General features: G+C 46.9%; 1 protein-coding gene across 4 annotated transcripts in view; it reads left to right on the forward strand.

Annotated features, from left to right (window-relative positions):
* The window catches only part of TNIP1 (TNFAIP3 interacting protein 1), a 435,211-nt gene that overhangs the window by 387,281 nt on the left and 24,244 nt on the right, over positions 1 to 23,686 (forward strand). For all 4 annotated transcript variants that reach the window (XM_069654025.1, XM_069654021.1, XM_069654022.1 and 1 more), the window contains one exon: positions 186 to 276. In XM_069654025.1, coding sequence (XP_069510126.1) covers positions 186 to 276 — 91 coding nt within the window. The remainder of the gene's footprint in view (positions 1 to 185; positions 277 to 23,686) is intronic.

Here is a 23,686-nt window from a genome sequence, read left to right on the forward strand (position 1 = left end):
TTTACCAACACAACACATGGGTTCTCTCCTTTTGTCATCCTCTACTCGCATCAACATTTTGCCCTAAAGTTCACGGAGGACTAAAACAAAGCTTTGTACATTTGTCTTCCCTATATCAGGCTTCAAGAGATTGCTAGCTGGTCTTAACCGGAAACTCTGTTTTCTTTATCACTGCCTCTCCACAGCCTGAATACCCCTGGTGGGTGCCGTGTCGTGTTCCCCGGAATCTGCCCACACCTGGAGGGGAGATGGCACGAGGACCACCGAAGGATTCTGGTAAGAAGAAATGTTCTACTGTTGTGATCTGAAAACTGTTTGGCAATACTAACAAATGCCATATTTACATACCTAAAGGTCTCCGACACTGGATCCCCTGCCAGGTGTCCCTGGAGAGAATGTCATGTTTAGTGTTGTATGCCAAACCCAGAAGTGGTTGCTTATTGCATGTCCTCTCTCTCCCCTTATTCATGGAGTACCATGAGCTGCTGAAGACAGTTCAGTGCTGTCCAGTGTGCATACTTAAACACTAAGGTCAAATCGGTAGTCCGCATGGCATCTCTTGATAACCTGCAAAATGTTTATATGATGCACCCTACTGTACTATTGTATAACATTCAAATGCATTAACCACCTGTATCTGCATCCCCTGTAACTAAGTTCCCTGCAAGTAACAGCGTCTCAATGCCCAAGGCTGTTTTTGCGCTATACAAATGTAAAAATTAAAATGAAAATAAAGGTTCCTACCCATCAAAGTCAATATTTGAGTGAAGTCTTGCAAGGAGAGAAAAGTGTTTTCAGAATGTAGCCGTTCTTGTTTCCTCAGTGAGATGTCTGGTTTGTTGACGTCTTCTGGTCCTTTGACCTGTTTCAGGTCTGTCTCCCTCCGATTCATTTGCTGCGCAATGAGGAAGCCATTTGTATGATCTTGACAAGCTCTTATTGGCGTAATGTGGGTAGAGTTTCTGGGAGTATAGAAAGCTTTGGCCCAGACTGTGTTGTGCACCATTCAGAGACGTTTGTGACTCGGTGTACTGCTGTTCTAGTTTAGGGGGTTGGAAGCAGATTTTACCCTTTTCTCTCATCCAATATCCCAAAAAATGCTGGTTTTGATACCTTTTTATTGGACTACCTGGAACTGCTATGTGGAGAGGGAACAATGCATTGGCTTTCAAAGTTCCGTAGACTTTTATCAGATGGTGCAGACAGAAATCATTGAAAAGCAACACCTACTAGTCAGTTAATTCTCAAAGCAAAAACAAGCCTAGCATTTTCAGTTCAAATTCCACCGGGTAAAGGAATAATATGCATGGAGTGCAGGTCTAAAAAGGCGGCCTGATTGAAAGGATCATAAACCTGCTGGAAACTGAGAATATGGGAATAACACCGGGGAATATGCCTAGCTGATGGGTGCATTTTAAATAAACAAACCATTTTCAAATGAAACATTTGAATATATGTTTTCAGAGTTGGGCATAGGAAGTCTTAAAGTGAGCCCCGATAAGTTGTTGCAATTACTTATGTTCTTTTTTAAACCTATTAAAGTGAAAGATTTGGAAACGCACATTGGAAAGCCGGGGGCATATTTAGCATTTTCCGCACACAGTTTAAAGTGGGTTTTCCAGCCTCTTTACAGTGTCGGGATCATGTAGTGATTTCAGTGCAGCTGCTAAGATTTATTGACTTTTATACAATGTAACACTAACATATGTTCTCAAGGTTCGACTGGTACGCAGCCTCCAATATTACCTTGGTATGCCTCAAGGTTCATAATGGCTGCCTCACTTGCTTTCCATGTGGGGAATGCAAAATGTTTCCCTTTTTTGAATGGTGCCGCGTCTACTGGTCTCCGTGTGCATCATGCTCTAATGGGTGCCTACCGTGTCAGCCTAGTTGCACAAGACCTCTGTTGTCAATGTCCTGCTAGTCCTGGGCTCAATGTTGGTCATAGTGTCTCATAAAACCTAGATTATTGGTCACGCCTCAGCAAATCTATGTACTTGAGCTCTGTGTTCTTCTTTGCGTGTGGTGTTCAAGAGGTTATCTTTTAAAACCATCACAGATGGATACTAAAATGTGCAGCTTATCCTGTGTGGAGTGTTGACGCACTGGTGATTGTTTTGTGGTTGAAGAGAGTGTATTTATGAATGTGTATCATTTCACGCAGCACCTGGTAAATTGCCCCTACATATGTTCCTTGTCATTTCCTGCATTGGATGAGGTATACAATGTTAGTGGATCAGCTGTTTTATGCCTTTTGTATCTCTATGGTTAGATTCTGTGGGGTTGATCGGACAGATTTGGTGGAGATGTTTTCGCACCTTTTCCCTCTCCATATTTGGAGTTGTTTACTGAATGTCTGGCTGTTTGCTTCCACGCAACAATGTTTGGGTAGAGATTTGAAAAAATGTGGAAGCAAACAACGAGAGACTATGCTTTTTGTCTTTTCCGTTTGAAGTTGGGGACAAGTACTAGGGCAGCATATCTTGGATCGGAGAGACAAGGTGGGAGTGTAGTCCTGAAACTTTCTTGTGGAGCAAGCTGGTTCCTTTCCATGATAACTGTAGTGGGCAATGAAGAGGGTTTTGAAGTGAATTATTCTTTCATGTAGAGCAAGTGCAGCATGCGAAGTGCAGGGGGGTGCGTTGGAACCTCTTCATCCTAATGAGTAGTTTCACCTCAGCATTATGTACCCTTTAACATTCCCATGAGGTTGGGAGATCTAGATAAAGGTTGTTTATGTAATCCATTCTTGTTAGGGCAAGCCATATAACGGACATGGTACTGTGGGTGAACAGAAGGTCTCGTAGTATGCAGCATAGCAGGCAGAGTTGGTAGAAACCACTTCTAACGATTGCTCTGACTTGTGGGTCTAGAATGAGGCTGCCTTCCTTTGTTCCAAGGTTCCTTATTGTTGAGCACGGTACTAGGCATGGGCCAGGGACTAGGAATGTCTTTGCTGGGGTCACACTGCAAAGCATCAGTTAGGTTTTGGAGGTGTTGAGCTTTAGTCTGTTTGTCCTCTTGTTGTGCCTGGTCAGGTACTTGAGGAGTTATTTGCCACTTTGTAGATTATTTAGGTATTGTCTGCTTAGTTGCAGTAAGTGAGTCCAGATAAGCTGAGCAGTGCTAGTAGTTGTCATATAAATGTTTAAAAGAAGTGGCGACAATGTGGAATGTTTGGGTACACCACAATCCAATCGTTATGGCTTTGATGTCTATGGGGGCCCAATAGTAGTTTTTGTTCGTTCTGTTAGTGAGGAAGGTTATCAAGCATAGAGCCTTCCCCTGATTCTAATGTTTCCTGCTTTTGCCCACATTCTGCTGCTGATTAAACACTTGCAGTGTAACTGTTGTGCCCTTATGAAAAACCTGACATGCCACTCTTTTCATAGTTAGTATAAAATATTTCCCCGTCGCAACATGCGCTTCGCTGTGGAACACGCATGAGAAATAAAACAACAAACCACTTTGGGATCAACTAAACGTTATTGCTGTGACAGGAACACCCTGCTCTGCTCCATGCGTTTTTCTCAGTATCTGGAGCTGCCGCCTAAATGGCTTCCTGTCTTCATCTTGTGTAGTGTTCAAACTGTGGAGCTGGCTCCCCTAAGGGTCCCGAAGGATGTTCGGGGGGCATGAAGCTCTGTAAAAAGGAATTGCAGTAACTGAATGTCTGTATTTATGGGTGGGGGTTAGTTAATGGGGCGCGCTGTATAAGAGTTTGAATATCACTGATGGTGTAAGGCGGAATACTGGACTGCACTTTACGTTGCAGCCTTTGTTTTTATGCCAGGAGAGAAGGGGAAAGAGCAGCCCATTTACTGCCTTATCTGTAAGGGCATTTCCTTGGCTGGTGTCCTCTCTTGGAGCTTGTTGCCCTAGGCACTTCGAATTCTTTGGGTAACACTAGTGATGCGAGAAGGCATTTACATGGTGTGCATGGGCGTAATTTTAGGGGGGGGGCAGAGGTGTTTGTCCCCCCTAACTTTCATGGCACACCATTTTGTCCCCATTCATTTGGCTGGGGCACCTTTTCTTCAGATGGCATGTCCCCCCCCCAACATTTTCAGCAAAGTTACTCCACTGATGGTGTGCCTTTTTCATTTGCCTGCAGCTGTCAAGAATCCCCTTTCTTTCCAGAGCATCTCGTAATCGTGAACTCTTCTAAATGCATAGGGATAGTTTGTGAAAATAGTTAGCCGCTTGTTGCTTGCTATAGTGCAAGCTTATGTCAAGGTAACAAGTTCTGCCATTTGTTCCAAGAACACATCTGGGAGCTGCCCTTTCTCGTGTGATGTGCAGATCATTTACCCTGATTTCAGGCCACCTCTTTAGGCCTCTGGTTAGATGCATCTGCATACTACTCCTCTTCGAAGTTTGGTAACAGGACCTTTAACAAACCTTGACATGGCTGAGCGGTGATGTAGTTGACATGCCATCATGGGCTCCCCATCTGTCCAACATGGCAACCGAGACTTCATGTAACAATGTGCATTGGGAAAGGGTTACATGGGCTGAATTCAGTAAGATGAGTTAGTACGTCTGGATGTTGACCAATGTTTGTTTTGAGCAACAGTGCAGTTACCATATGTGGCACTGCCATGATGAGGCACGATCCTGGGACTATCTGAGCTTGGCACTGTAAGTGCAGAAGCAGCCACTGACCACTGAGTCAAACATTGGTGTACCTCGGCTGGCATGATCACCTTCATATAACACTGGTTTACCATCCTTAACTTCTCAGTACATTGCTCTGGTTCTTCCCAAACATTGGAAAAAATCTTTTGAAAAATTCTTCAAATACCCATATGGCCACGTAGCATGTACTGTTTCTAGGCTACTTGCACCCACTCCTGCTAACTGTCTCGGGGGGGCTTTTCAATTGCATGTTTGGTGCGCCGTAGATTGCACCTCCATGGGTATGGGGCAGACTTGTAGTGGCAGCCGTACAAGTTTGCCCATTTGGGGCTTGAGCTTGGATCTAATGTGGCATACCTGTAGTTGATGCCCTCTGCAACTTCACTTTCAGGGGACCATAGGGATGTGCTTGTGCTGGGGACGAGCATGCAGCATTCTGTTTATCAACCTTGACACAGGTAGCATCTCTAAAATGGTCCTTTTCCTCGTCTGTCCTCCTGCCCAGCTTTGGCCTTTTCGGTCACTTGTGGTCTAGTGATGTAATTGGCTATAGGGAGGAAGCATACTAGACTTCGCTCTCCTCTCCTGCCCCCTCTTTTGTTTTGATAGTTTTCTATTTTTATTTTGTTTACGTCGTTATCCTCTACTCATCTGAGCCTCCACTCTGCTACGCCTTCGCTCTTCCACAAATGCATTCAATAAGACTTCCGACCCTGCTAGTCTTATCTACTCAACCTTGTCTTTAAATGCTTTTATTTATGATGCATTTTTAATCTGGTCAGATGTCCCTTCTGCTGGGAATTGATGCCGTCTTTCCCCTCCCGCCATGCATCTCCATTTCTCGAAGTATCTGCAGCCATCTGGTTGATAATTAATTTACACAAGGTATGCAGCTGTACTCGTCTCTGGAGCTCTAGGCTTCTTTGGTACATTACCATTTTTAAACCCTAATCATTTTACCCCTTTCCACTGTTGTAATGATTTCATTCTGCTCGGTCATGGTATACCCAATCTAAATAAAAGGAGATTTTTCTTTCTAACAGCTCTCCCCCTCATCTTTGCTACTCCTGGCTCTGCTCCCAGCTCCCTTCTGCCTAATTTCTGTGCCTGCCTAGAATCTCAAAACGTATTGTCTGTGTTGTATTTTTGGTCTTCTCAATTGATCCCATCAAAGCCCTCAGTATGTTAACCAACCTAGTTTAGTTTATTCTGCCCTTCCTGCATCTAACCAACCTGTCCTTAATTAAATAATTCAGGGTTTCGTGAAGCCTACAAAGGAAAACAAACCACTTTCATGGGTGATGCTCCCTTGAAAAATCTTGTGGAGGTTTCACTGAGGCCTCTTATCTATCTTCTGTGTCCACATACTGGTTCGAGAAGAAGCAGTCCGCTACTTCTGTTTCCATCTTAGCTGGACATGATGAATCAGAGTCATGGCAACTGATTGTCTAAGCCCAAATAAACACCATATTATCCAATAAGCAGCCAAAGTAGAGACAGAATGTATTTCCTTACCACAGTGCAGAAATTGACAACCATCTAAAAATTGTGACCATAGAAACCTCTAGGTTTTGATGGTGTTTTACACAATGACCCTCATACAGAGTCAGTATGATACATTTAGTCGGGTATGTTAACGATGAGATGTCTCATCCACACCTTCGGCTTCAGGTGCTATTCCTACGCTGACGACTCCAAGATCTAAACTGATCAGGATCTGGATCAGGCTGAGGTGTCGTGTTTGCGGAGATGCCTGACTGCCGTGGGAGAGTGGCTGAACCACAACTGGCTAAAGTTGAATGGAGACAAAACTGAGATTCTCGTGGTGGACTGTCCTCCTGCCCCCTCACTTTGGGTATCCTCCTTTTGGCCCCCTTCTCTTGGTCTTCTCCCAGGTTCCAGTACAGAAGGTGAAAAACCTGGGTGGTGTTCTGTTGGCATCCCTATCTATGGATAAACTAGTGACGGCTGTCTGTCAGGCCACCTTCACTTGAAAGTGTTACAAAAAAAGTACTTCCCATGATTCAGTCTGCCCTTCGTCCGCCTGCGGTAGCAGCCTTGGTGCTATCCCGGCTGGACTATTGCAACTCTCTTAACCTGGCACAGCCTAAAGGGCTGATTCGCCAGCTGCGTTTACAAAATCTTGCAGCCCGTGCTACTACAGGTACGCCCTATGGGGTTAATTTCTCCCCTGTCCTTTGTTCCCTTCATTGGCTCCCGGTGGCCCAGCGCATCGATTTCAAAGCACTGTGTATTGTGCATCGTGCACTGCACGATCAAGGAGCAGAATTTCTTAGAGAAAGTTCACCCGCTACTGCCCTACCCGCTGTCTTGGTCCTGCCTCTGCTGACCAGCTCTGTGTACCTTCCTTCCGCCGTGCGGATTGGGGGCCGAGCCTTTTCAATAGCAGCAGCTCTGCTCTGTAATAAACTGCCCTCACCAATAAAAAAACTGTCCAATCACTTAGCCTTCAGGAAAGCCATTAAAACACACTTGTATTAGTAGCGTTGGCTGTGGCCGTGCCTTGCTTCTCTAGCGCCAAGATACCCTCGGGTGATCGTGCGCTGTAAAAGTTTCAATAACATAACATGAACTTCATAACAGAGGACCTGGATCACCACACCCCTAAGTGTGCATGGTAATCCAGGCCTCCAGTGTTTTGTCCAAGCCCAATGCATATCCTAATATGCTTCAGGACAGGCATTTGAGCTTCAGAAGAGCTTTGAAAACTAATCTATTCTAGACCCTGGCTCCTTCACTAGCTTCTCCCTACCTAGCAGTATTCCTCTCCAGCGCCATGATGCCTTTGGGCGACCGTGCGCTTTATAAGTTGAAATAACATAACATAAATTCTGATGCTTGTTAATCTGCTTAGAATCACATGCTGTGCATATGGTCTGACATCCAGTGGTAACAGCGGAGTATTGCATCTTGTCTTTCGGGGGACCAAAAGGGGACGTCAGCATAGGCGTGTCTGAAACACTATCCCTATTGTGACGTGTGTAGTACCCAAAATCCCTCACGCGCCGAGGTCCCTCCGATTGTTTTTTTCCACCCAGATAACTGGTCGCCAATGAGAATGAGACATTGTTTATCTTAACGAATTGTCGGTTTAATCCCCGTTAAGTCACTTCGCCTATCAAGAACATCTTCGATGAAGACTACGGGGGAATCGTCTACGGCTGTGGGTTCCGGCACCTAAGATCCGGCGTTCGGACCTCCACGTGGTCGGGCCTTCTGGCTGGCCTACACAGTAGGGAGAGTGGGCTTGGATACTGCTATGTCTTTCCTTTTTTCCACTTCTTTCCTTTTTGGTCTGGCCACCCTTCCCTTCTGCTATGGAAAGGACTCCATTTAGATTCTGCCCTGTGTGAAGGGTCAGATATCTGTGGAAAAGGCGAGCACACGTTGTGTAACGCTTGTCTCCCCCTAGAGCACTAAAGCGGTGTTCGGCGTATAAACTCCTATACCTAAAACCCTTAAGGAGCGCCGGTTGAAGCGGTGGACCGCGTACGGAATGTCACGCATGGAGCCTCCCTCCCCTGCCGCGACACCAGCCGAGAGTGACGGGGGTACATCGGATGACCAAACGTCCAACGCGGACGTTATAGACCTTGAGGCGGACTATTCTAGAGCCGCCACGCCCGTCCCCGACCCTTCCAGGCTCGACTCCGGTCTTGTTACAGGGACCACACCCGGTGACAGGGGCGTACAATCGCACCGCACAAAGCACACAACCCAAGTGCCCTCCTCGACGACTTCGTCGAAGAAGGCGAAAGCACCATCGGATCGATCTAATCCGAAGCCTTCCCCGCATCTGCAGCAGCGCATGACGACTGGGCTTAACAAACATAACAAGGGCGCTACTCCCCAAACTACACATGCCGAAGTTTCTGAACAAGAAACTTCGAGTTTCAAGGTTTCCAAGGCCCGTGCAGGCCCGAAAACTACGAGTAGGCCTCTACCCGAGAAGCCATCATCGGAGGCGTTGTCTCCCGAAGATTCGGTGACTATCGTAAGAGCATCAATAGGATTGCTACGGCGGTGGGCCTAGTACCGGTTCGCCCACAGTTATGGGCCAATCCGCCGAAAGGTTTTCCACGAATTTGGAAGACGATCCCAAAGACTCTTACGAAGAAAGCCAGGTACCCCTCTCAAGCACCCTGAGGAGATCCTCTCAATGCCTTAGGGCAGAGGACCCGGTTCCTGCTCAGCTGGGTCCATTTGGGTCATCCAAGTGGACCACGGAGCAATTTGAGGGGTATATGGATCGGCTGGAGCAGTTTTTCAGGGCTTCTGATCAACCTCTGCCAAAAAAAGCTCGGGTAGACCCTAACCCTCAAACACAAGTTGCCCAACACCTAGATGTTCAACACTATGTTGATTATCAAGAAGATGTCCAGAAAGACACGTATAGAGACACCTATACAGAAGAAGAGGAGGCTTCTTTTCTGGACAATTATGGGGAGGATCAAGGCGCAACGGAAAACTGGGAGGACACCCAGCAGGATGATCACAATTCTGATATCGTTTGCCTCGACACTCCCCCATCCACACTGGTTCGACAAGCTCCCCCGGTGGATGATCAAATGGCTTTCAACAACATGTTGAAAAAAGCAGCGGAATTCTTTAAAATTGCCACGCTTGAAGCCTTGCCCGAACAGGATTTCGCGGAAAACATTATTGACAAGCCTTCGGCAAGCCAGTCTATCCCTCTCTTGAGCTCTGTAAAGAGACGGCTGGCCCCTTCCTTACTCACACCCGCTCAGACTAGGGCTGTGAACCCAAGGGTCGAAAAACTTTTCCGGCCCTCCCCCACCGACCCGCTTTATATCAAAGGGCACGCAATCCCAGACTCGCTGGTGGTGACCAACACTCGCAAGAGAGCAGGGGGTCCCCTTGCCACGGGAGAGTCACCCCCGGACAAGGAGTCCAAAAGGTTGTATGCCTTAGGCAAACGAGTCACGTCGGCGGCGGCTTATACCGTCCGGATTGCCAATAACACAACGTTACTGGCAAGCTACGTCGACGCCCAATTGAACCTACTCCAGGAAGGCCTTCAGGAGGTTCCGGAACCAACCAGAGCCAAGCTTCTCGCCATTGTCTCGGAGGGCAAACTTGCCAATCAAAATGTTGTAAAGAATACCCTGGACTCCGCAGAGACAGCAGATAGGTCTCTCGCACAATTCGCCCGACCCCCACAGTTCAGACCGCCGAAACATCGACACCTTTCACTGGAACATCTGCAGATCCTGGTCCAAGAGGTGGAGGCGCTGCTGGGAAAAGGACGCCATAGAAGCCGTCCCGATTCTTCAGGTAAACGAGGGTATCTATTCAATATACTTCCTTGTACCCAAAAAGGATCTCACCATGCGCCCTGTTCTAGACCTGCGCCCAGCGAACAAGTTCATAAAGCCTCAGATGTTTTGCATGGTAACACTGCAAGAGAGGATCCCATTGCTAAAACAAGGGGGCTTCATGACAACATTGGATATGAAAGATGCATACTTTCATATTTCAATGCTGCCAGCGCACAGAAAATGCCTAAGGTTCGTGATTCAGGACAAACACTACCAGTTCAAGGTACTCCCCTTCGGCATAGCCTCGGCGCCAAGGGTGTTTACCAAGGTCCTGGCAGTGGCAGCAGCACACCTGCGCAGACTTTCAGTTCCAGTTTACCCTTACCTCGACGATTGGCTCATCACGGGGGACTCATTCGACGTTTGTTTTTCGAACACCCAAAAGACAGTAGACCTACTGTTCAGCCTGGGGTTTTCTATCAACGAAAAGAAATCCAGCTTAGTCCCCAGCCAAGTAAAACAGTTCCTGGGGACTCTAATTCGTACGGAAGACGGTCTAGTCTTCCCTTCCAGCGAGAGGGTCCAGAACATGCTCTCTCAAGTTCCTCATTATGTAGCCAGTCGGGAGGTGACGGTACGCAAAGCTATGCGTTTGCTAGGAATGATGGCGTCATGCATATACTTGGCCCCCACGCGCGGCTGCGCATGCGTCCCATGCAAGAGTGGCTCAACAGCCAGTGGTATCAGGCCAACGGACAATGGGAAGATCTGTTAGTTGTCTCGCCAGCCCTCGTTCTCTCTCTGCAGTGGTGGTCGAGGGAGAACCTCTTGAAGGAGAAAAACCTTCACCACCCCTGCAGTGGAAGCCACTCTCACGACAGACGCATCTCTCACAGGGTGGGGGACTCGCCTGCTTCAATAGACAGCACACGGAGTGTGGTCCCCTCCGGTAGCGTCCAACCATATAAACCTACTGGAGCTACTGGCAGCGTTCAAATCATTGAAAGCCTTTCAGGAGCAACTGCAAGGGAAGACCGTGCTGGTCCTAACCGACAGCACAACAGCAATGTATTACCTGAACAAACAGTGGGGCACTCACTCTCCAGGGCTATCCAAGCTGTCCCAAAACATCTGGATATGGGCTCTCAAACACAAGATGTTTCTGATATCCCAACATGTTCCAGGGGAACTCAATCTTCTGGCAGATGTACTCGGCAGAGATTTTCCTCTGCCAGAAGAATACGAATGGTGTCTGCACAAAGACATTGTATCCAACGCCTTCGCAGAATGGGGGTTTCCAGAGATCGACCTGTTTGCTACTCAGGAGAACGCCCAATGCCCAGATTACGCCTCCAGGTACCCCCAGAACCGATCCAAGGGGAACGGTCTCTGGATAACTTGGTCGGGGAAATTTGTTTACGCTTCCCCCCCCCCCCCCCGACTCCCCTTCTGAACAAGATAGTACACAAGATGTACCAGGAACCAGTCACCATGATTCTGGTGGCTCCCATGTGGGCCCGCCAACCCTGGTTCGTGCACCTGATGGAAATGTCCCTCTCCCCACCAGTCAAGCTGCCCTGCCCATACAACATGTTGTCTCAGGACGGGCGGGAGACTCTGCACCCATGCCCACAAACTCTGAACTTAGCAGCCTGGCTCCTGAGGTCATAGAGTTTGGACATCTGCAACTCCCTCAAATATGCATGGACATACTGAGGGAGGCAAGAAAGCCCAACACACGTTATTGCTATGCAGGCAAATGGAAACGTTTTGTCATCTGGTGCAGTTCCAAAGGCGTCAATCCCACGATTTCTCGCCTTCACACATTGTGTTATATCCAACCCATCTGTTGGACTCTGGGTTAGTCTTCAATTCCTTAAAGGTTCACCTAGCGGCGTTGTCAGCCTACACCACGTCACAGCAAAAGGTGTCGTGGTGGAAAGTACCTGTGATTAAAGTCTTTATGGAAGGTGTTTAAAATAATTTATCCCCCCATCACTCACCCAGCCCCTGGGTGGGATCTAAATATGGTTTTAACTAGGCTCATGGGACCCCCTTTTGAGCCTATGCATAAAGCTAGCATGAAAGACCTGACTTACAAGACAACCTTTCTAGTAGCTATCACTTCTATCAGAAGAGTTTGCGAACTACAGGCCCTCTCAGTCTTGGACCCCTTTGTTACAGTCCACAAAGATAAGGTAGTTCTGCGCACTCATCCCAGATTTGCGCCAACATTTATTTCGAAGTTCCATGTGAACCAGTCAATCGAACTACCCACGTTCTTCCAGAGACCTACTAATATGGCCGAAAGAAGCCTTCAAACAGTAGATGTGCGCAGGGCAGTCATGTCATGTCATAGATAGAACCAAACCACTGAGGAAAACTAAACAATTCTTTGTTTCTGTGGCAGCTGGTAGAGAAGGGGACCCTGTCTCTAAATCAGCAATATCAAGGTGGATTGTCAAATGCATCACACTATGTTACACTCTTGCAAAGAGAGAACTGCCCTTCAAGCCTAGAGCACATTCTACTCGAGGCACTCGGGCATCCATAGCATTCATTGCAAATGTTCCCCTCGAGTCCATTTGCAAAGCGGCAACCTGGAGTTCTGTACACACCTTTACAAAACACTATTGCCTAGACACTCATTCTAGGTCTGATTCTCAAGTAGGGCAAGCAGTACTAAGACATCTTTTTTCTACTGTTCCTTCTCACAACCCACCTCCAACTCCGGGTACTGCTCGCTAGTCTATGCACAGCATGTGATTCTAAGCAGATTAACAAGCATCAGAAGACATGCATTACTTACTGTAAAAGCATTTCTGATGATTGTATCTGCTTAGATTCACATGCGCCCTCCCTGCCTCTCCACTCGGGGTGGAAGGAACATAGACTTCTTACTACTTTCTCTCTTCATGTACTCGCTCACTATAGCCTTGGCCTCCCTCATGGCAGAAAAAATACAATCGGAGGCACCTCGGCGTGTGAGGGATTTTGGGTACTACACATGTCACGATAGGGATAGTGTTTCAGACACGCCTATGCCGATGTCCCCTTTCGGTCCCCAGAAAGACAAGATGCAATACTCCGCGGTTACCACTGGATGTCGGACCGTATGCACAGCATGTGAATCTAAGCAGATACAATCATCAGAAATGCTTTTACGGTAAGTAATGCATGTCATTTTAAGAAGGTGGGCTCCTTCGGAAAACTGCTGCTTTATTCATACCGAAATTGTCAATATGCATTTGCCTATGGTTTTCCAAGTCCTTTCCAAATTTGTTCTCGGACCTCCATGATGTATTTTTCTACCTATCCATGTGAATGGCGTGCTGTATTAGGAATTTGGGGTGCAGAGAATCATCTATGCATGTAACTCAGTGACATTTGGCCTATCACAGGCCTCCAAGTCTTCATAAGGGTCTTGGTGCTAGTGACTGCTTACCTGAGGACAGTGATCATTATGTCTCTCGACTCGGATTGCTGTAAGGTGAACTCCTCAAAGTTGGTTTGTCTGCATCACAGGAGGATGTGCACTCCCCTCACATTCTTGGGATTAATACTGAAAGTCAAGACCTCCAATCTGTGTATGTTGAAGAGCATCCAGTTCATTGAAGTGATATTCCACTTCAGCAAGGGGAGACCTTGGCAACTATCAAGAATGGCTCAGACATCTCGCAAACCATTTCTCGGTTTTAGCCAGATTTTCATCTGCAGGCTTCAAAGTTCCTCTGCCTGTTGGATCTTATGGCCTGGTGCATCTTCCTTTCAATGATAACGTAACTGTGGATGAGATCCCTGCAATGGCCATTTCAGGTTCAGTGGTGCCACTTGCCTGCTGATCCGCATTGCCTCCTTACTGTTAGCACCAGTGTGCATCAAGAGCTGCTCTCATGGCATTGCCCTTCGGATCAGCTCAGCTGGGAGCCATTCAGCCCACCTTAATGACATATGCTTCTTTTTTTTGTGAGCCCATCTGTCTGACCTTACAGTCGGCATTGGGCAGATCAGGTTCAGTACAGAGATCCACAAAAAGCTCTTGCAACTGAGGTCTAACCAACTTGTCCTTGTCTCCCACGCCTCCCAACATGTGTAGGTCAGGAGGGTTTCTATAGATGCTAACCACACAACCCACAATGCATTACCCCAATAAGTGGAGCAGTGTGTGCACGCTCTGTTTTTGGCCCGAAGCAGGGGGGACAGGTGGGGGTTTCCTTTGTGACCCATCAGGAAGGGAAGGGGATATGGTCCTTGCTGATGGCCTGAGTAAGCAATGAGACACGTGCAATGACTTACTGTGAATTGCACCAGGTGTTTACAGACTGCCTTTGTGGTCTAAATAACTGAGTGTGACTCACCCTGAGGTCAGTCTGTTTACTTCCAGCCAGAATCTTATGGCAGATTCCCCCAAGGGGATCTATTGAAGGGTGGGGAGGGAAGACCATTGCTTATGGATTGGTATTTTGAATTTTATACTTTGTATTCCTTTCCACCGGTGCCTCGAATTCCACTGGACCTGATATGTTTAAGATGGTATAGGGATGCCAAGATCATTCTGGTTCAACACTGGGTGAGAATGTTCAGAGATCCTGGACCTGCCGTTTTGACATCCAATGAGGCTTCCACGAAGATGGGATTTCCTGCCAATCACAGTGTCCGATTCTTCATTGAATCTTGCTCAGTCTGAACCTTGTAAGGAACTCATGGTGGCAACGGTAAAGTCAGATGCAAGTGATCACAGTTCAAGGGTTTTTATTGAACTATTAATGTCAGTCAGAAAAATGCCTAATTTAAGCCTAAATCTAAGATGGGATCAAGCGTCAACCAACATATCAAAAATAAGGCAGTCCTAGTGGCGTTGTCAAAATAAAAGGGCCTATACTAATAACCTATTGCCAAATCCTTACAACTAATCACAAAGAGTGTGGGATAGGGTATCAATGCAAAGGAAACAGTGTTCAAATAATAAGTCAGGATGGGATTGCCTCGAGGTCTCCCTTTCCCACGTTTTTAGCATGGGACAAAGTGGGACTTTGGAGCACAGCACACGCTTGAGCCTTCCAAGCACTAGCTAATAGTTCTGTATCAGCTATCATGTTCTTCGGTGGTTAAGTCTCCTCAATAAAAGTCTCTCACCTTCGAGGCCTGATGCTCTCAACAAACACAAAAGTTCTGTTCTACAAACACTTTAGGTGATGGCTTCACCTCCGGGTCCCCCTCTTCTGGCACAGACCCCTCAGAAATCGCATTCAACAAATTCACAAGACCGTTCCCTTCTCAATGAACTTTGGGTACTAGCTTTCCACCCCTGGATCTCCTTCAGCTGGGCTCCGATCCCAAATGACAAGGGGGACACTTCCCCTCGTTGTCGGTTTCCCTCTGCCGGGTTTACTCTCGCAGACTTTTCCGATATACAGTTCATGTAATCATTGTCACCATGCAGGATTCACTTCCCTTAGCTTTCGCAATCATCTACCGGTCAAAGACTTTCAACAGTACAGAAGATTTTACAAGACTCATGTATGACCACTTTGACCTTTCTTCGCCTCTTCCCAATGACTTCTGGTTACAGTAGTTTCTACCTTCGGGTAGTCGCCCAGAGTTTCCTGCTTGAGGACCCATGTGGTGCCGTACTCCTCTGTTTCTTGTTTTTCCCCTTCTTTTATCAATGTATCATTATGCCTTTCAAAGTTCAAATTAGCCGTTGGCTACTTTTCGCTGAACACAGTTTGGTTTCTTATCGATTCTGCCCTCAACTCACCGGCTGTGATGAACCGTGTGCCTTTCTTTATCCCTGATATGATATGGCATTTATAGCACGCCTATACACAAGTGTTTTAGGGCTCGAGAGGACTCCAAGGATGACGCCAAGGACCCCTCCTTGGAGTCAAGGTTGGTACCACCGAGACCAGCGTCCTTGCCCAGCTCGATTATCTGCGGAGGACGGTCTTGCGTACCGTAGACATCTTCTGCAACGTACGCTGGCTAATGTTTGTGGTCTTAGGCTTCCTTCTGTGGAGAATTCACAGGCTTTGGTCAGAAAGGGCAAGGTCGCTTCTCTCGTCACCCCCTCGGTATGCACAGTCTTTTTCCTCCTCTTGAACTGCCGTGCTGAGTTAGCTCTCACGTTATGCGGTTTGCTTGCTCGTCCTGTGCTCTTGTGCAACATCTTTTATCCCTGTGGGGAAGGGAAAGGGTCGTCAGGTGTGTGTAATTCTGGGAATCTGGGTTGAAAGACCGAGGTAGGAATGTTAAAGGGAAAAAAGACTGAAGATTATCTTTCCGAAATAACATTTGGTCTTTTCGCCCCTGAACATTTCCGACTTGGCCCACACCCCTAACCACACCCCCAACACCCTACTTACCTTGCTGCTGACTCACTGTGTGTCCCGGCAACGCCTGTTCCCTTTCACTTCTGTGACCGGGAACCGGTGCTGCAGAATCCTTTCCTTTTTTTTATTTTATTTTTTTTGGGGGACGGCTGCGGGGGACAACCCTGCAGCCCCTGCTCACAATATAGTGAGCAAGGGAGCGGGGGGCACCCCTACAGCCCCCAGTACCGAATGTGTGATTTGGTCAAACCTTTCGGCTTTCAGAATTTTCGAACGGCTGAAATTCAGCCAAATCGCGCATTCAGACTTTTCAACTCTGTCATTTTGCCCATTTCCTGATTCTGGTCAATTGCCTGACCCTGGTATTGGGACACGTCAGTTAAACGGCCTTGGTGTTAATCCATTGTCTTTCACGTTGTGCGACAGTGTTAGTGTGGAATGGGGGTCAGGGGCAGTGTTTTGGAATATCCTACGTGGTAGGCTGGGGAAAAGGTGTTGAAAGAAGGTGGATGAGTCTCGCCCATCGGTGTCCTACAGCCCAGGTACCCCCTAGCCAGGTGATCCTTCCTCACTAGTCTACTCCAGGAACTGGATCCAATGGCGATGGCCGTGTCCTGGCCACCTGGATGACAGATCCCCGGGGACTAGCTAGGGGACACCTTCAGGTTTCTCACAACCTTCAAGTCGTGCTATTGAGAGGCTGTGGTACTAAGATTTGGGTCATTATGAAGCTGTGTGTAGGTGGTGAAACCCAACATGTGTGCCCTTGTCTAAGGCGGTCTGTGTCTGTAGCTGCAAGTAGGTTTCCGGTTGGTTCTGTGTATGAAAAAGCAACTCTTGCTACTCTCCCAGTGCGCTTGCTGTCGTTGGTCAACAGAGGCTTAATGAAAGCCCAATTAAGCAATACGAAGCGCCTAGATGCTTTCAAGAGGCGCACTGATCAAGGTTGCGATTCCAAATGCCAAGCAGTTTCCCAATTCCTTCCCACTAAACCCCTTTGTTGGTTTGCCTAAGGTCTCCAAACTTTGTCTGTGTGGTACTGTTTTGGAAATCTTTCAAAAAATGGTGAGGAATCTGTGGAAGGAAGGTGTCTATTACAAAAAGAAGAAATCGATTAAGTTTTGCTATTGTTTTTCATGGTAGATCTTCCCACAAATTTCCCATCACCATCCAACCGAAACCTCGACTGATCGAGGTAGTGTGAATACTTGGAACCAGTCTTGTGCTCTTATTATAGCACCTGCACAACCTATGTTATCATGTGGAACTGTGCCATTAAGGCCACATTAGACCTGTGTAGTTTTGCTCTGTGAGCCATAGGTCACTAGCATTTCACACTTCGGCTACATCCTGTCCAGTGGTGCCCTGGATGTACCTTGCTGATGCCCCTGATGGTGGTGTAAACATTTCGGTTCCTGAAGCCATCCTATCTATTAAGACTTTTATACTGTGCACATCACCACTGCAGTTGTCTTAAAGCACTGAGCCATAGGAGGAAGGGAGGAAGGGAGGGAGGAAGGGAGGAAGGAAGGAAGGAAGGAAGGAAGGAAGGAAGGAAGGAAGGAAGGAAGGAAGGAAGGAAGGAAGGAAGGAAGGAAGGAAGGAAGGAAGGAAGGAAGGAAGGAAGGAAGGAAGGAAGGAAGGAAGGAAGGAAGGAAGGAAGGAAGGAAGGAAGGAAGGAAGGAAGGAAGGAAGGAAGGAAGGAAGGAAGGAAGGAAGGAAGGAAGGAAGGAAGGAAGGAAGGAAGGAAGGAAGGAAGGAAGGAAGGAAGGAAGGAAGGAAGGAAGGAAGGAAGGAAGGAAGGAAGGAAGGAAGGAAGGAAGGAAGGAAGGAAGGAAGGAAGGAAGGAAGGAAGGAAGGAAGGAAGGAAGGAAGGAAGGAAGGAAGGAAGGAAGGAAGGAAGGAAGGAAGGAAGGAAGGAAGGAAGGAAGGAAGGAAGGACTCACAACAGTGGCAGTTCACTGCATTTTTTGTGGGGGGGTGCCATACCTCCATGCCCCTCAGCCCCACTACCTAACCCCCTAAACCCCCAAAATATGCAGCAGAGAATGCGGTGAATTGGCTGCAGTGAGGTGGGTAGGTTCCTTAACTCGCAAAATGACATAAAGGTGAGAGATGGTGATCCTTCGGATGAGTTTTTTTGTGTTTTGATCAGAAGAGTATTTAATCAAAAGAAAGGGCGAGTGCTTTCTTTACTGGCCAGCAGCACTTTCTTGTCGGAAGTTAAAGGTTTGGGGGTGATATTACATTAAATCATGTTGTGAATGTGTGGCCTTGAGTTGTGCTCAGGGGTGCCTAGGGATTGTGGGGGCTACAGATCAAATAATCCTATTGGATTCCCTCCTGGTAAATCCGAGCCACGCTAATGTCGGAGTCAGGAATTGTCTGTTGTGTTCTCGGGTTCGGGGGGCAAAGGAGAATTTGACAAAAGGTCTCCCCCACCCGAGCCATGCCAGACTGGCCTAGGATGGAGAAGAGAGAAAGAGTGTTAACCTTATTTGTAGTTGTGTTCTGTTGATTTATACCGCACACTGCTACCACTCAAGTGTAGGCTCCAGGCGTTCACGTGGTTCTGCAAGAAAAGAGGGCAGGGTATGTTACTGGCAATAGGATCGGTTCAGGACCAGGAGGAACTGGTGTCTGTGAGCGCTTCCTCTGATGTGTGCTAGTGTTTGTCTTGTGTGTGTGTCGTGTGATGTTAGGGTGGGGGTTGTGGTCGTGTGCACTGGTTAATTGTAGCCATAAGGGGTCCAGAGTCGCGGATGACCGTTTGGTGTTTAAATGTATTGTCGGTGTGCGTTTCTGTGGAGTCTCTGGATTTGAGGACTATGTGCAAGGGCGTTCCCTCTAATGTTTTTCCAGAGAGTTGGCAGGGTGTGAGCATGAAGTTATTTGTGTGTGTGTATGTAGTGTGGCTACCCTCTACTCCTGTATAGTGGCCTGTATAATGGAGGAGCAGGAAGTGGGTTAGTAAATCGGTTAGTTTGACGATGCCTCTGGCGTGTGAATTGGTAAAGTAGCCACTGGAGTGCAGTTTGAGAGGATTAAATTCGAGCTAGCGTTAGAAAATAATGCATGGCTGGCTCACTAGGCCAAAGGAGACCTTCACATTAAGGGCAGTCCTCTAGGAGGGAGACTGCCCATTTTAGGCCTGTGTACACATGCTCTTTGCCACCTTGGGCACAGGCTTTGAGGCCTTTCTGCACGGCCTGTGTGTGCTCAAGCAACGCCCATGGGATCTGATGGCAAACACTTTTCTGCTTATTCCTATTTGGATAGAAAATAAGAATCTCAATTTTGCAACATGATTTAAATTTGAAAATAGTATTAAATTATAACCCGGGAATGGAAAGAGGTGGAAGTCTAGCAAAGGTGCGGGTGGGGTGTGGGGGTGGAGCCGCCCCCTTTAATGCAAAACGAAGTTGTACACTAAAGCACAATTTTATTACCTGTCTGGCCAAGGTTCATTTCTGAATACGACACATAGGGCCTGGTTCACAGAACATTTTCCTATGGCATTGCACCATTATAAAACACTTGTATGAATCAGGTCCATAGAGTTTAAGACCCCAACTTTGCGTAACAAGTGAAGAAGATGGGAAAGTAGGGGTACATCTGTACATAAACAAACGGATAAAAACATAAAATTAGCAAAGCCGCATTAAGTAAGGAAAAAGGGCATTTGGTAGCCAAATTGAATTTTGGAAGGAAGAACAAAGCGGGAGCGTAGGATCAGCAAGTATGTGGTGGATGAGGTATGTGACGAGAAAGTGGCCTGCAGGGGTGGCAAAAGATGAGGCGCAAGGCCCCAAATCCTCACACTCACTCACACATGTATTGCAAACCAGGCACCTTTATACCTTAGGAGAACTGAAATGAGGTATGCCGTACGGAGGAGGCCCTGGCTAGAGAAGAAATTGTGAAGAAATTACAATTCGCAATCAATTGATAAGGTGATCAAGGAAAACCCTGGGCTGCTGCACGTTTGAGGGACTGGTAGTTACCCCAAAACTACTTAATTTAAAAATGGCAACAAAAGAAAGAATGTCACCTCTATTACGTTGTGCAACCCAAACTTGAGCTAAAGCAAATACAAATATACCCAACCAATGTCAGTACTGAGAAACAATGGTCCAGTCATTAGCCTAAATATTTTAAGCAAGAAGTTTTATAATCTAATTTTGAACAGAACTGCCGACACGTGTTTCGACCCTGAACAACGGGTCCTTTTCAAGGCAAGACGTAATGTTGCAGCGGAGCTAGTTAGAGAGGAACCAAAGTGGGCAGCCAGTAAGGTGATGCGATGTTACACGAATAAATGAATAGTCTGTTCAACGGTGGTGTTACAAAGAACACGATACTATAGTAATGATACACAGTCTGAGCCAGTCAGTAGAATGTAAATACGGTGGAATAGATTGGGTTAATCACAGGTACGATATCACAATGCAGCCTACGAGTTCTGTGGTTAGATCCCCTGAGGAGCGAAGTATCCCGACATGGACCGCAACCTCATCCGCAAAGTCCAATACAACGGACCGACCCGTTCCCCCTACACCCATATTCTTATCACTCCTAAGTACAAAAGTACAAAAAGACAGAAAGCAGGAGGATCTAGTTTCCCAACTATATCTCCTAAACTGTGCCTCCCTACTCACTTGAGGAATGGCACCGCATTCTGGTCATTTTAGAAAAAATCTAAAAGCCCTACTCTTCAGGACATACCCCCCACATTAGTCACCTAACCCATGGATCAACGACTCCACCTATTGTACAGAGAAATGCAAATGAAAAGAAATGCAAATGAAAATCGTTGTAATGTGTAAACTTGTAACTATGTAAATGCAAGTTTACACATTACAGCAATTTACATAGTTACAATAGTTACAAGTTTACACATTAAGTTCCATAAACCTGTAACCGTCTTCTTAAGTCTGTACCAGCGCCTAGTTGCCTTTGCGTGCTTTACAAATAAATAAATAAATGGAGATCATTTGGTAAACGAGTTATACACCGAGAAGGAGACGGCTGGATCTGGGAGGAGTCTGTCTTTTTCCAGCTTGGCGGGTATAGTACATTTTAAATGGAGCAGTGACCATGCCTCGAGATGGAAATGCTACACCTCCCATTGGCCAGTGATGCCACTGAGCAGCGGAGCGGCTCCACCTGTATGGAACAGTATCCTCCCATAGCTACAAGGCAGCGGTACAGTGGAACAATGCCTGCCACGTGTAAACGGGCAGTGGTGTAATTACTGTTGGGCTTTAGCCTGTTCCGCCCTACCATCCCGTACCCCTACCCACCTCCCCCAAAGTGTTTTTTTGTGTTATGTTGACTTGGCTGACACACAGGGCCGTGAAAGGATAAGACTGGACACAAACAATAAACATTGCTTGCGCCTGCCCAGTTAACAAAGGCCCTGCAGTTACTAATATAAAGTGTTTTGTTGTTGGCACTTGTATTCACATGCATACATGTTTAACGCCACGTTAGTAACGTTATTTCGGCCATAAAAGAACAACATAAAGCATACACAATAGGAGCAAAACAGATCAAACTACATCTTTCCATGAAATGAAGAAGCAAGGGGGTGTGGCCTTGCCATCTTAATGGCAGCAGGCCCATGGCTGAATGAAGTTCTGTTCGAGTCAGCCAGGTATGCAGACTCCCCACTTCCATGCATGGTTCTCCATGTCCTTATCCCCAGTGGCTCTGCAGGTGCCCCTGAAAGCAATGGACGCTGTGGCCTGATGTCCAGAGGATCGTCATTAGTATGCTAGGGGGTGGGCTCTGATTTCAATCCTACTAGTGGGCGGCGTCTCAGGTCGATGCCGTTGGCATCTGTATAGTTCAATTTGTATGAAATCGGAGGCACTCTTCCCCTGGTAATGTCATCTGGTACAGTTTGTAAAGTCCTCTGATTGCGGACAGACAGCCACATACATCTCGCAACCAGTGGGAACACGTATTAATGTGCTCCTCTTGCTTTATAATCTTCCATGCTTTGCCCCTGCCTTGGTCTACGGACCCTGGGGCGAATACCATTGGGAGCCGGAAATTGGGTCAGCATAGTCAGCCCCTCCGACTGGCTTGGCACCCATGTGATCAGACCTGGATACCCTATCCCCGCCAGGTAGCAGTCTGCAACGTTGACTGAACAGCATGGTTCGATGAACTTGGAAATCGGGCAGAGGTGCCTGGGGGATTTGGAACCTGGGGCCCCTCATTGACCAGAGCGCTATTGGGGCCAGAGCTCACTCCATTTGCATGGTTAAAGCCAGTAGGATTTGGGTGGGCCTCCGAATTGCAGAGCTCTCTTGAGTGTTGGCAGGCCCCCATGAAGAACTCTATTCTGAGGGGATGGCCCTCCCATAACTCCCCCTTTTCTTAGAGCCTCAAAAAGGGCCAGAAGCAGCTTCTTTAGGTCTGCCAAAAGAAGATTACACTTTAATCTGCATGATGCAGAGACTCCCTCTGCAACCTGATTGGGAGTATTGTCCCAGGAGGATAGCTCAGCGGCAATGCGCTTGCTTTAGAAGCAAGACAACACGAAGCAACAGAGGTTCGATCTCCAGGTCCGCACTTAGAAACCACTGGGTGTTTAAGCACGTTATAAATACGCAACTAAGAGAAAAAGAATTATGCAGCTACAAAACAAACGATTCCTGTAACAGCGCCTCGATGCCTGCGGGCTGTGTGAGTGCTTTAAAAAAAATGTTAAATAAAAATGTAAAATTCATGGTGGGCATCCCAGGGATGTCATTTGAGGGTCACCAGGGGTCGCAATTGCGACCCCTGAGGCCTCCCTTGCTAGCCCTGTGGTCTCCATTGCTACCCCTAATAAATATTCATTTTAAAAAATACTACATTTAATGGCAGCTCATGGGCTGTGGCATGTGGCTCTTTGTCTCCAAAATGGCTGGCATTCTTGATCCGGCCTCTTAAAAAAAAAAAAAAAAACAGGGCGTTCCACAAGTGTATCATTTTGAGCAGTGACCCTAAATAAGAAAGGAGAGGAATAAATAACAAATAATTTGCCTTTCTGGAATTCTATACAATAATTGATAGACTCATTAAAGGTTTGTTTCAGGCACACTTTAGGGGGTGAGTCACTGATTTTAGTCTGCTCTGAAACAGCTTAAATTCGCAATGCAGCCAGAAACTTCCAAAAAGCATTTAGAGTAGAATAAGCATCCATTTCGGACTATGCATTTTGCTTTTCGCAAGTTGAAGTCATGTTTTTTTCTCCCGTTGTCTCTGGATCCTCACACGACATTCCATCTCAGTGGCCTCGGTCACTTGACAAAATCCTTGTGCCTAAAAGCTTGTGTACGGTGTAGAAATGTTTGACCATAGCACATAGAGTGGCCCTTGATTTCATTGTGCACCAATTAATGTTTTGTTGTAATGTCTATC

The sequence above is a fragment of the Ambystoma mexicanum genome, chromosome 3q (genome assembly GCF_040938575.1).
Source record: "Ambystoma mexicanum isolate Mex_15411 chromosome 3q, UKY_AmexF1_1, whole genome shotgun sequence".
Taxonomy (NCBI): Eukaryota; Metazoa; Chordata; class Amphibia; order Caudata; family Ambystomatidae; genus Ambystoma; species Ambystoma mexicanum.